The sequence below is a fragment of the Xiphophorus couchianus genome, chromosome 11 (assembly GCF_001444195.1).
Source record: "Xiphophorus couchianus chromosome 11, X_couchianus-1.0, whole genome shotgun sequence".
In the NCBI taxonomy this organism is placed as follows: Eukaryota; Metazoa; Chordata; class Actinopteri; order Cyprinodontiformes; family Poeciliidae; genus Xiphophorus; species Xiphophorus couchianus.
Genome location: NC_040238.1, coordinates 26,255,488 through 26,269,285, shown reverse-complemented (window position 1 = coordinate 26,269,285; position 13,798 = coordinate 26,255,488). Strand labels below are relative to the sequence as shown.

Here is a 13,798-nt window from a genome sequence, read left to right as displayed (position 1 = left end):
TTTCATTTAATTTACATGTAGGGACAACAAAATTCGCAGTAGCGCACATTTTCGAGCCACTGTCTGTATCCCACTGTGACATTTACCTTGGCGTCAGGTGAGTGATTGGGTTTGGTGGGACAAGGTGTACTTTCTAATATGACCCAGTGTTTTTTGTTTGTTGTTCCAGGGCGAAAAAACCAAGACCTTCAGGGTATCTTTAAAACAATCGGCAGTGCTACCGAGGTGCCTTGCTGGCTGTCACTTTTCCTTTGTGAACTTTTCCATGTTTCAACATCCAGATGATGTCACAGCAGCTAGCCCAGCCCCCATACCTGGGAAGTGGGAGGAGTCGTGCCGGGCAGTAGACTGGGGCAAAAAACAAGGAAGAGCTCACAGGCTGTTCAGGTTAGTGTTTGTGTATGTGCTGCTACACTTTCTATCTTGGAGACGAAGGAATACAGGAATTATCCTCCCCCGGTTGGCGGGTCCCTCAACATGGATATGGACGTCCCGGACTCCCCTCACGAGGACATGGGGCTGCTAAAGACGTTTGACTCCTCTGAGTTTGGCAACTGGGAGAAGATAGGCTCAGGTGGATTTGGGCAGGTATACAAAGTGCGGCATGTGAAGTGGAAAACATGGCTGGCCATCAAGTGTCCTCCCTGCCTTCATCTGGATGAAAAGTGAGTAATAAAAACCCCATCTTGGCTTGGGCTTGAAGGAAGTCAGCTCTCCTCCAGCAGAGCTGAGGTGTGTCTTATTTCTGTTCTTGTCCGTCAAAGAGCCGCATTCACAGACCTGACCCACGGCTCTCACCTCTCACCTACTGTTTTACATTCAGAACTGATAGAGGCGGGTGACTCATCGACTCATAGTCTGGGCACAGAGTGCCTGGAACAGGGTATTTCAACACAGATGAGTTGTGTGGAGTCACGACATCCTCAACTATTCACAGGACAAGCACTACCTCCACGCAACTCCAGGTCATTCAAAGCTACAACCCCGAGCTCCCAAATGTTTCCTGCCTCCAGTCAGAGATGTTATCACGCTCTGACCCCGGGGAGCGGCCCATTAAAGTCGATGTGTGGGAGTAGCAGAGGGGTCTTCTTTCCTACAGGCACTCCTGGAGATTGCGCAAACATCTAGACTAGTCCAACATTTGCACATCTGTCACTCCTGAGTTCTTCTGCAGAGGGAAGAAAAAGGCAGTTGAGGCCTTTTCCACTTTTTTTTCTCTTCCAGGTGTTTGTGCCATGCTGCTGTAAGTTCAGGTTCCTGCAAGTCCTTATTAGAGGTTGCTCCGTCACAGACCCTGTGAGCAGAAGCTTCTTTTGCTACTAGTTTTGTTACTAGTTGACATAGATTACATAACATAATATTTGTATTTTTTTTTTAAATAACTCTTACTTTATCGTAATTTGTTTTATTCCTATTTGCTCTTTTAAACTAAAAAGAGAAATTTATGTCCTTTCTAAGATTTTTGTGCCATTTTTTAAAATTTAAAATACTTTTTTTTTTAAGGAAAAAATCCGGAAATTTATGGAATTTGATTTCTGTATATCTGGATAAGTGGAGAGTAAGGAAATAAGAGTATGGAAAAATAGCAATAATTCTACACTCTACTCAATCACTTGTTCCTTACTTGATTTTTTTCATTGATTCCTTCCTTCCCTTTTTCATTTTGTCCTTGTTTCATCCCTTCTTTTCTTTCCCTCCTTGTCTTCCTTGTTATTTAATATAATATTATTATTATTGTTTATTTATTTCAAACAGACAAAAGTAAAATCAAGCAAGAAGAAAATGGAAATAAATTAATATTTAACATTAATATTTTATATACTAATGCGAATTTAAATGACTGAGAACTGGAACGCTGAGTCGAGAAACGTACAGACTGTTTATAATAATTTGTAGTCTGCCTGGTGAAGACATTTCGCCATGTAGTGGAAATTAGAAATTAGTGAATGTTTATTGTGATTAGAATTTTAAGTGTTCATTGTAAATCTATCAGGAAATCTGTTTTGGACAACATTTTGTTGTAATTGCACAAAAAAAGAAACTGATCAGAATCTCACCTCCTCAGAAAAATCCATTTGGCATGCAAGACACTTTTTGTGGAGGAAGTTTTTTAAGAAGTGAAATGAATTGCAGGAAAAAAAATGGCATTGAAGAGATTAAAACTCAGAAAATGTGTTAATATTTATGTCAGTGTCAACGTGAAAACGGTGGGAAGGAGATAACTAACAGAAAATGAAGAGATGAATATGATTTTTTTTATATAAGACACTCTGCTGGCGCTTTAAACCCCAACCTGTTGTGTTTAATAATGGTGGTGAAATCAACCGGCTGAGGTTGACGGATGTCACGAAAATATTCGGAAACTTTTGACTGTCAGCTCTCTTCAAATTCATCTTGCTTCTCGTCTACCTGAAGCCAAAGATGTTGCCTCCTCCATCAACATCTGCTAAGGTACATAAACAGTCATCTGTCTTCAGCCTGCGCACTGACCCACACATAACATCCAGGAGCAGGTACTGAAAGCCACCTTTGTTTGGCTGCTTCGCTGGCTGCCACTGTGTGGCACAGACAATATAAGAAGTGGCGGAACCGGTCTATCCAGGCCTCCCTCTGTTAAAGCAGGGACATTGTTTGATCCGGATGAGCTACTTGAATTAGATGAAGCATTAACCAAACAAGCTCTTACCTGGTTTTCCATCGAATGCTAGATTTTGGTCCCCCTCCACCCTCCTTCCAGGAAGGGTGAAATTCGGTTTCCTGTATTTTTGCACTTGTCTCTGATTTCATTTTGTTCACGTTTGAGAAGCAGGATTCCCAGTTCGGCTCACCACATTTCGCCTTTTAAAGCTCATGCTTGTGAGTGGGATTTATGCTACTTTGATCCGTCCTCTTTAGCAGGCTAACGGCCTGCCCCTGAGATAAGTGAACCGAGGTCATGCACGACCTGCACAGTTGTGTTTGAGATATTTCACTTTCAGCAGGGTCAGTGAGCTGATAAAGCTGCAGAGCGTGAGCTGTGTTCAACCCCCTCTGGACTATGTGAAAACTGGAATGTTCTCTAGGCTTTGAAAGGGCTATTGTGAGATTTAAAGAGTGCTGTTCACTTTAATTTAGGATAAATAAGTGAAGTACAGATATCCATAAAAGTGCTCCTTGACATTTAGCTTATTTTAGAACCAAGTAATGATGTGTGCAGAAATTCAGGTTGGAACGAAAGCAGGTTAATGTTTAATAACAGGGAACGTTGGATAAAAAGTGTTCAACTAGAAATGAGGAACAAAACCAGGATGACTTGCAGAAATTTCACCTGCAGTTTGATTGCACTTTACTGTGCAGACTTTCCGACAATGTGTTCCTCTGTTCCCGTTTTGTGTGGAGTCCCACAGGGCACTGTGTTAGGCCCCCTTCGTTTAGCTTTTTATTAGTTCCTGCCTGGCCCTGCGCTGAGGAAACGTGTTGTGTTGCACTTTGAAACAGCAGTCCACGTGTCCATCATAACACAGTGAGATTACTCTAATGCACTTTATGTTAGGGGTTAGTGGATTATCTATTGCTCTGCTACAGATGGATAAAACATGTGCTGTGAGTCCGTTAAGTAGCATAATGTGAGCACATTTGTCTTGTATTTGCTGCACTTCCTGACACTCCCATACATTTTAGAACTTATCTTAACGTTTCTTTGTTGTCGCCTACCTTGTCTTGCCCTGTCCTTTCTTTCTGAGTTGCTGCTCGATAATACACCCTTCTGTTGTCTTAAGTCACCTGATCAACTGCTCCTCATTGCTTAGAAGGACCGGCGTCTCTGCAGCTCCTTTGCACTTTTAGAGAGGCCACTTCTGTTTCGATATCTTCAAATTGTCATTTGATAAATAGCCCTGATTTCCTTCATTTTAGGACACTTTTCAATCAGACAATATTTACATGTGAAACCAGCCTTATCCACTAATCTCTTTTACCGCTGCTTCTGTCTGACAGACCCGCTCATTACGTCTCTGTTGCCAACTTAACAATATTGTTTGCAACTTTTCAGACAAAAAAAAAATCAGGTATCGTCAAAAATCGGAATCGGCAAGGCGGACTTTTTAAAGATCGGTGATCGCCCAGAAAACTGCAATCAGTGCACTGATACCTTTGATGGTACTTGAAATGCTAATGTAGCTTTTTTTGGTTGTTTTTAAGTATTTCATTTTATGGCAGGTCTTATCTGTTTTTCTGCAGTGTAATAATTGTATTACACTGCAGGGGTACGAAGGGGGTCTAACACAGCGCCCTGTGGGACTCCACACAAAACGGGAATAGAGGAACACATTGTCGGAAAGTCGGAAAGAAAACTGCAATCAGTTCACCGATACCTTTGATGGTACTTGAAATGCTAATGTAGCTTTTTTTTTGTTGTTTTTAAGTATTTCATTTTATGGCAGGTCTTATCTGTTTTTCTGCAGTGTAATAATTGTATTGGCTATTATCTCTAGACTTTTTATAGTAGCTTAAAACTGTTTTTATACATCAAACTGACTGAGTGATACTGGAAGATCTGGCGTAATTGTTTTGCAATCTAAAAGTCCACTCTTTTCCTTAACTAAGGGATCGCTCTGAGCTCCTCGAGGAGGCGAAGAAGATGGAGGCGGCCAAGTTCAGGTACATCCTGCCGGTGTATGGGATCTGCAACGACCCTCAGGGCCTGGTCATGGAGTACATGGAGACCGGCTCTCTGGAGAACCTGCTGGCCAACGAGCCACTGCCCTGGGAGCTTCGCTTCCGCATCATCCACGAGACGGCAGTGGGCATGAACTTCCTACACTGCATGAACCCGCCGCTTCTCCACCTGGACCTGAAACCCGCCAACATCCTGCTGGATGGCCACTACCACGTCAAGGTACGGAGCGCTGCTTTGCAAACAGTCAGAGGTGGAGAGACATTTCATTCCTCATTTCTCGCGTTTCGGCACCAAAAGCATAGGAATGGTTTCATGAAAATATTGCTAAAGATTCAAATAAAACACGAAAAGGTCTCCCCTCACCTGACAGGTGTTTCTGAGATTTTTCTCTGCAACCTCTAGGCAGTTCAGCCGTGCCTCTTGTAAATGGGTGGGAACCGTCATTTCTAGAGTTTAATACCTGGATGTAAACACCTCAGCCGGGCCTGTCCCAACAGGATTAATTTAGCTCCCATTAAATCTCCCTCTCTGAGTGTGTGTGTGCATGTGCTTGCATGTGCTGGGGCGTGCACTCCTCTGCACAAATATACAGGGCCTCTCCTCTCCGGCAGGTTGGGACATGGCCGTGTTGCCCTCATCATACCATTCAGCGCACATAATAAAAGCTTAGCTGCCTGTCACACTCGACGGGCAAAGTTAGTTAGTCATCGTGGCGGTGGCATTTCACGAGAAATACGACGCCGGCGATGCGATTCAACTCAGGCTCTGATCTCCTTTCAGATATCTGATTTTGGCCTGGCCCGGTGGAATGGCCTGGCCCAGACTGATGACATCAGCAGAGAGGGCTTCTGCGGCACCATAGCCTACCTGCCGCCAGAAAGAATCATAGAGAAGGACAGAATCTCAGACACGAAGCACGATGTCTACAGGTTGGTTTCCTCAGCACTTAACACATAGTTTGTTGATTGTAAATGCAGTTGTTCCTGTTCAGATTTCTCATCCAGTACTGTTGTTGATCAAGTGTGGTAGATTCATTTAGAGTCATAAATCAGGCAGTAATTCAAACTAATTTGTAATTTCCTGCTATACTTAATTGCCAGGGCCGGATTTAAAAAGATTTTGGCCCCTGGGCTGGAATTCATTTTGGTGCCCTATCCACTAGAGAAAAAATAGTTTGCTAATGAAAATTACAGCGTGTTAATAGGTAAAACTATATAATTAGGCAGGAACTGTTGACACCAACTGATGATGGTGAGTTTAATATGTCTCCTGGCCAGTAGCTCCATGTTCCCCCCAAAAAATGAGTATTATGTAGTCATAAAATCCCAAAATATTAGTACTACTCACCTGATATGAGCTTACCACTCCATGCAAAGTATAATGTCTGCAAAACAGGCATTTATTAAATTACAAAAATAAAATGTGCACCCCACCCCAATACATCAGAGCCCTGGGCTACTGCCCCTTTAAGCCCTTTCTAAAGTCTGGCCCAGTTACTAGCATACAACAAAACATCATCAGACAGCATTCCTCAGCTATCTAATATGCAGGTTCATCATATATGTACACACTTTGTGAATCTTCCCCAACCTCTTAAGTGGTGTTTATTTCATTAGGCTGCCAATGGCCGTTCTTTTTCCTTCAACTCAATTTTGCATCAGTATGCTTGGATACAGCACTCTGAATACCTGACCTCATTAGCGATGTTTTTCTGTTTACCCTCCTATTGGAAGGTGACAGTGGCCAAAGCCTCAAGGACCAGTAACCTGCATGTTTTAGATACCCTGATTCAACACAGCACAATCAACAGAACGGTTCGTTAGCATGGCTCCGTAGAGCTTGGGGACATGCCGTTTACATCAGCTGTGTTGGAGCAGGGAGACATTTAAACCCAGCAGGACACCGAGTCCTTCGGGACCTGAAATGGACAATGAAATGGACAGTAGTCTTTGCCGTGATTTTGTGAGGCAACACTGAAAGTTTCTGCATCAGAAATATTTTCTGTTTGGTCTTATGGGGCATTCTGAGTAGAAAAAGTAGTAAAAGGAACAAAATGTGCTGCTGGAGAAAGAACATGTGCATTGACATCACTGGAACAGTCACCTTGGACTTCTTTAGCTTTAGATTAAATACCAAGTTATGTACAGTTTAATGTTTTCTAGGAAATTGACACCTCTTTCTCTATTTTTTAATCTCTTTCAGCTTCTCCATCGTGATCTGGGGCATTCTCACACAGAAGAAACCCTACCAGGGTAAGGCTTGCAGCACAACACAAGCAATAACGGTTTTTGTGAAGAAAAACAAATGAGGCATGCTAGGGAGAAATAATACCGCCTATTGCTTTGACAACTTTTCAGCTATTTCCATCTCAATATCAATCCTCCCTTTTATTTTTAAACTTCCAACAAACCTCCAGACCGCAGTATTCAAGGTGTGTACCTGAGCGTGTTTACTGTGGAAATTCCACCCCGGGCTGGTGGACTGGGGAAGGTTGGAATTTTTTTTCTTTCATTTTCCCAGGTGTATAGTGTAGCCTTGTTTTTTTTGTTTTTTTAACAACTGGCACCTACTTTAGGCAGGGTTGGCGCTGCCTATATTGACCCAGACAAAATGAAAAAGTGAGGAATTGCCAGGTTGATTACCGTGCCGCCCCTTTATGGCTACAATAGCTGCTTTAAGCTGTTTGCTTCTTCTCTGTGAATCACTTGACTTAGCTGATTCCCACCGCTGGATAGAACTGGGTCAGACCATTTAGGCTGCCGTGGGAAACGAGCACATGGTGTGTGGGCGCTAAGAAAGATGGTGATAACTCTGCGCATCACTGGTTGTTCTTGTAGGTAGAGGGACATGGTGTACTGTGATGTAGTTTAGGATGAAATATATCCAACTGGGTAATAATTAAACTGGCATTTCCCTCCTTAGGAGAAAACAACATCCTGCAGATTATGGTGAAAGTGGTTAAAGGAGTTCGTCCAGATCTGGGTTTAGTGCCAAGAAGTCGACCTTCTACCTGCGCCGGTTTCCTGAGCCTCATGCAGCGCTGCTGGGTCAACAGCCCTAATGCCAGACCCACCTTTCAAGGTTAGTGTGGACTTTTTGTTTTATCTTTGCATTAAAGGAAAACATCAGTTAGACAAACTGTCTCATGTTCTAGTATGGGATGCTTTTTCCTTTCTTTTTGATCCAATTTCAACCTGCAAGTGACGTTAGATTCAATACTTTCTTGTCTCAGAAATTACATCTGAAGCTGAGGAGCTTTGCTCCAAACCTCAAGATGAGCCCAGGACCCCAAGGTTATCAACGTCATCGGAACCAGAACCCTTGTCCCCTAACCCAGTCGCCAGTGACCAGGTAAGTCATGGCAGAATTACACACACTGATTTTGAGATCAGATGTTATCTTTATTAAATAATGATTGATTTTGTCAAAACGTTGGATGGAAACGAGGGAACCTGAGCAACCAATCAGACTTTTCTTGGTCGACACCAACATCCGTTTCTTTTTTTTAAGGTCTAATGTGCCAGCACCGACTTCGTCGAATTACATTTTGTTCTAAGTACTATATTTGCATAAAGTGGAAAAAATGTGCTGCCAGTTTTTGCTAGAAGTTGGTTCTAAAAAAAGTCCAAAAAGTAGCTTTTATGAGTCCATCCAGAAATCCCCACATTTTTTCACCATAATGGAATATTGTGTTTATTGTGAATTTTTCACCAAAATGGTCAAAAGCGTTGGTTTAACTCCCACCTACAGGTGCTGCCTCAAAAATACTTTATGTCAAGCTGCAGGCCATGAAAGATGTAGCGAGTAACAAAAGTCCAACTATTAGGTTCTTCAAAGGCATGAAAATGTTTGTGTGTCCAATCTGTCTGCTTGCTGTTGTTTTTCTTATCTTTTTTCTTCTAGATGTAGATTTTGTAAGGGGGTTAATGAGGAGAAAATATTGCAAAATTCCTTGCAAATATTTCTAAAGTCACAGTACCAAATTAGTAATTTTGACTGCAAAAAGTAACAAAAATCACAGAGGACTGCTTTATAAATGAAAAATGTGTAGAGTTTTTCACTTTAGTGCATTTTATGAATGAAGGGGAAAAAAGACTCAAATCTTTGTTATGTGTCATCTGCCAATAACAATTAGATAATCAATGGAAAATCACTTGATTTTGACCTCTAGCCAAATAATTTCTGCATCGGATCAGAATCCTAAATCACAAATCACATTGTCCCTCTCGTTGAACAATCTAAAACCAACATCAGTCCAATAGAACATTTTCTTTAAGCTGTAGTCCTCATTAAGCCACCTGAGTTGTGGCATTCTGTGGATTTGGAAATAAATCAAACACCTTAAGAATTCCTCCGTAGATGACAGGACTCCTAATTACTTCACTCTAGATGCTTAGGTTAAACATGTGTCCCGTACAGGTATTTTAACAGCCCACTTTAAAAAAACACAGTAGAAGCATTTGTCTGCTTTTGCGTAATAACCTAGATTATTATCAGGTCTTAGTCAGGATTATCTATTCAGTGTGCACATGGTTTAAAAGACTCCAGCTAGGCTGATTAGAAAAGCATGAAGAGATCCGCCCTACCACATGCAACTTCTCTGCCTTGGCTGTCTGTTAGATTTTATTTGAGGTTGTAAAGTTTAACTCCTGACATTGAAGCTGTTAAAAGGCCACGCACATAAATACGTCTCAAACTCTCTGTCCTGTTATGGGAGCCTCTGGCTACTGAGATCTGTAGATTGCACTTTTCAAACAATTACCCAATCACCGCCTGTGACAGGCTGGAATACTGAGTTTGAAATTATGAACTCGAGCTGAACTCTCTTGTTATCATTAGATGTAGATGTTTAATTATTAAAGATCTGACCGTAACAGTTTAACAGAATATTTTGAAAAGCCACTGAAGACCTCATTTTTATGCTTGACAGCTTCTTGCTTTTGTTGAATCGGCTCGCTGCTTCGTTTATTAATATGTAACCAAGGAGGTTATCTCTCTCCAGTATATCAGATGAGGTTATGACTTTAAGTCAGACGTGTGGTCCAGAACAAGCATTTTGTCACAGGAGAGGAATGTTGTCCAACCTGTGTGTTGCACTATGGTTTCCGGCCTGTTCAGGTGTTCTATATGTGACTAGAAGCAAACATCCAGCTCCGGCTTGGTGAAAGCCGATGAGCAGCGACGTCCATAAGAACAAAAAGGAAGTTGTTTAAAGTTTCCAGCTGCATTTAAGACGAAAACAGTCACAGGTTTTCCATTGAGCTGCCATTGAAAGTGAAATATGAAACCGAGTCCCAGCGGCATGTTGGAGTGTCGATGTAATGGCATGTGCAGAATGTCAAGGAACTGTTTGTCCAAAGGTTGGACGCTAACAGAAGGATCTTTCCACAGAGTAATGCCAGCAAACCGGTGCGTCCAAAGTCGGCCATGCTGCCGGAAAAAGACTACAGCCTGTCAGAGCTGCTGAACCAGGTGGATTCTGGGATCTCAAGGAGCTTCGATCGGGTGAAGGAGGACAGCATCCACAGCAAAGAGAACACCTGTAAGAGACTCTCGGGCATCTCCTCCGCAGATTCAGCCTTCTCATCCCAAGACTCCATCACCCTGTCCTTTGAAAAGGAAACCACATTTGGTAAGAGATAATTAAAGACCTACAGGTGGAGGTGTAGCCCAAATGAGTAATCAGTCTTCTAACGTCTGTTTTGGTCCTTTCATACTGTCCAGATTCCGCTGAAGTCCAGAAGCGGAAGCTATGTGACGCCATCAGGACCAAAGACACCGCTAAGCTAATGAAAATCCTCCAGCCTCAGGATGTTGACCTTCCTCTTGAAGGAGGAGACAGCCTCCTCCACTTTGCCATCACTTTGGGTAACGAGGAGGCCGTCAAGTTCCTCCTTCTGAATGATGCCAATCCAAATCTGCCGAACGTCCGCGGTTCCACGCCTCTCCATCTGGCCACAGAAAAGCACCAGAAGCTACTGGCCGAACTTCTGCTCGGTCGGCGCAGGACTAATGTGAACGCCAAAGACGAGGACCAGTACACGCCCTTGCACTGGGCGGCCCAGAACGGAGATGAGGCCATGACGCGACTGCTGCTGGACCGCGGGGCAACCATCAATGAGACTGATGGCCAGGGACGCACACCGGCCCATGTGGCGTGCCAACACGGCCAGGAAAATGTGATCCGGGTGCTGCTGAGCCGCAACGCCGATGTTCAGGTCAAGGGCAAGAACAACTGGACGGCGCTTCATTTCGCTGCCTGGCAGGGGCACCTGGGCATCGTCAAGCTGCTGGTCAAGCAGGCCGGCGTGAACGTGGACAGCCAGACAACAGACGGCCGTACGCCGCTGCATCTCGCATCCCAAAGGGGGCAATACAGAGTAGCACGGATCCTGATCGAACTGGGTGCGGACGTCCGCGTAACGTCATCTGAGCAAAACACGGCGCTACACGTGGCAGCAGAAACGGGCCACACCAGCACCTCCCGCCTGCTCATCAAACACCAGGCAGACGTAAACATCCAAAACGCCCAAGGACTCACACCACTCCACCTAGCGTCTCAGCAGGGGCACCTGGCCACGGTCAAGATGCTGATTGCAGAGGGGGCTGACCCCTACTTGTCTGACCGCGCTCAGCGTATCCCCTGCCACTTGGCAGCAGAGAACGGACACAGTGAAGTTCTCAAAGAGCTGATCCTTCACTGTCCAGATGGCGGTGGCCTGTCGGACCAGCAGGGACTCAGCCCGCTGCACCTAGCAGTGCAGGGTGGACACTCGAACGTCATTACCATGCTGCTGCCGCCGCAGGTCTGCCAGGACTTAACAGAGAGCGCAGTCCAACCAGTGGCTGAGGAACCCCCTGCAGCGGAGGTCAAGCAGCTCCAAAGGAAGATTGTTATTCTCAAATTGACGGAGCACAAGGACAAAGACTGCCCACAGTCCCCCAGCCCACAGTCCCCCGGCCCACAGTCCCCCGGCCCACAGTCCCCCAGCCCACAGTGTGCCTCTCCGCCATGCTAACAGGAACAAACGCACTGTGGACTTTGTACAGAACTGTCTTCCGTACTTACCAGCTGCCTCACACATTGGCGGGGCATTTGTATTGTTTTTGAAACTCTTGGACCAGTGTAGATATCTTCTATTTGTGATAAAAGCTCAATGTAGTGCGTGCACTGTAAATAGAATGTATAAACCTTTTTGTTTGACTGTTTTGGGGGAAGCTAACATGTGTTAAATCCGTGGAATACCTTCTTTGTTGACCTTTTGAGTGCCTGCACTCCTCAAAGAGCTGATCCTTCACTGTCCAGAAGGATCAGCTACTGATTAGTCACTGCTGCCTGTAGATAACAATAACATCAACTGTACTTGCACTTCACTGTTTGGAGACGAGGCATTGATCTGGAAGCTGTTAAAATTGGAATATGATTTTTATTGACTTTGTGGAAAGCTGCACAGCCACCTCAGGTAGCAATGTTACCATTGTTACCTCCAATGGTAACAATGGTAACATTGACACTGTTCTGCAACTCGCTGTTTGAAGACAACATTAGGAATCTTGAACTGTTAAAATTGGGATCTGTTCTTTGTTGACATTGCGAACCGCTGCAATCTGTAGGTAAGGATTATGGAACGCTGGCTGTACTACACCTGATTGTTCAGATATATGTTTTGGAGCTCAGTCTGTAAAGACCAAGGATGTGATGTATTAAAAGCCTTTGAACCTTTTCCAATGAACTCTGTTTTAATTTTTGATAATCATTAAACATGGGAATGAGTAAGATATTGGATTTTTTAGGATTGCAGAATGGAAGATGCGCCAGTCAGTCGCCCCGACAGTGGAATCAGACACTTGATTGGTCAAATCCTGAAAATTAGGTATATTTTTTTCTTTCTGATTATGATGTATTTTCGTTCTTTTTCTATTGTATTCAAGCTACAAACTCTGTAAAAGAACCTCCAGTATATTAAGTGTGTCACAAAACAGAATCAGCCAGTCAGACATAGTAGCCAAGAAAAGCCTGAAATTGTTTAATGTTTTTTCCACAAACTATTGTTACATACATAATCTTTAACTTGTTTCTTCCCTTTTTCTTAATATTACTGGTTCTTAAGAAAAAATGTAGGAAAAGTCAGCCCCTCATGTCACTGCAGGCTCGGAGGAGAAAGTCTTTCGTTTCAGAGTCAATTTGCCACTGCTCCGCCTACACGTGTGTGCAGGACCTTTAAGCCTTGATCTTGACGAGAGTTGGCATGTCTGCATCTGCAGCCTCACCTGCAGTGTTATTATTATTATCTTTCTGCTTGTGCTCAGGAGCATGCTCAGGTTGGCACGGACCATGGGAACTGCCCCTGAGGGGGATCTCAGGCTGTAAGATAATGGATGATTGAGAAGGGGCGCTGATGTACGACCTGCAATTCCACCCTGTTGGCTAATTCCTCAGACCACTTTAACTTTTCATCATTCTTAAACCAACACACCAGCCCCCACCACCACCACCGCCGCCGCCGCCTGACGCCTCAAGGGCTCGGCTTTTTTCAACCGGAGAAAGTCCGTACGGGTGGCAGATGCTGCAGATTGGGGCTGTTTTCTTACCTCGTGTTTGCTAAGGGCACAGAAGATGTGTGTAATTTAACGCCTCCGCTGTGCGTACAATAGACTCTGTCTGTTCTGCCTGTTGCCTGGTGACGCGTCTCATCTTCCATTAGGGAAGGAGAATGTGAACTTGTTGGCCAATCTCAGTTCTCATCTCATATCAAGGCCATTGCCATGCTAGTAAACCTGCTAAAGGAATTCATGCAATCAACTCCACATTTTGTCATTACTATGGCTTACAAATAAAATCTAAATTATTGCAGCGTGCATTAATATTCCTCCTCCTATGCGCTGATCTATGGAAAACCAACCACACAAAAATGCATCTATATGTGCATGTGTATAAGTATCTACAAGGAAAAGGAAGAAAACAAAAACAATATATCTTTTTAGACAAATCTAACTACAAGAAAAAGTAATAAAAAATATATATTTCTGCTTTTATTTTTAATTGTCCGTTTTGGTCCTTCATACTGTCTCACCTATTGAGGTTACTCACTATTTTGAGTTGGTTTGTCAGATAAATTCTAAAAAAAATATCATTTTGTT

General features: G+C 43.6%; 1 protein-coding gene across 1 annotated transcript; it reads left to right on the top strand.

Moving 5' to 3' along the window:
* Positions 1-355: 355 nt before the first annotated feature.
* Positions 356-12,382, top strand: ripk4 (receptor-interacting serine-threonine kinase 4). Its single transcript, XM_028031191.1, has 8 exons — positions 356-665; positions 4,585-4,876; positions 5,438-5,586; positions 6,860-6,909; positions 7,580-7,738; positions 7,890-8,008; positions 10,049-10,289; positions 10,382-12,382. Exons 1-8 carry the CDS (start codon positions 478-480, stop codon positions 11,674-11,676), a joined length of 2,493 nt encoding a protein of 830 aa, XP_027886992.1. The 5' UTR covers positions 356-477; the 3' UTR covers positions 11,677-12,382.
* The last annotated feature ends 1,416 nt before the right edge of the window (positions 12,383-13,798 follow it).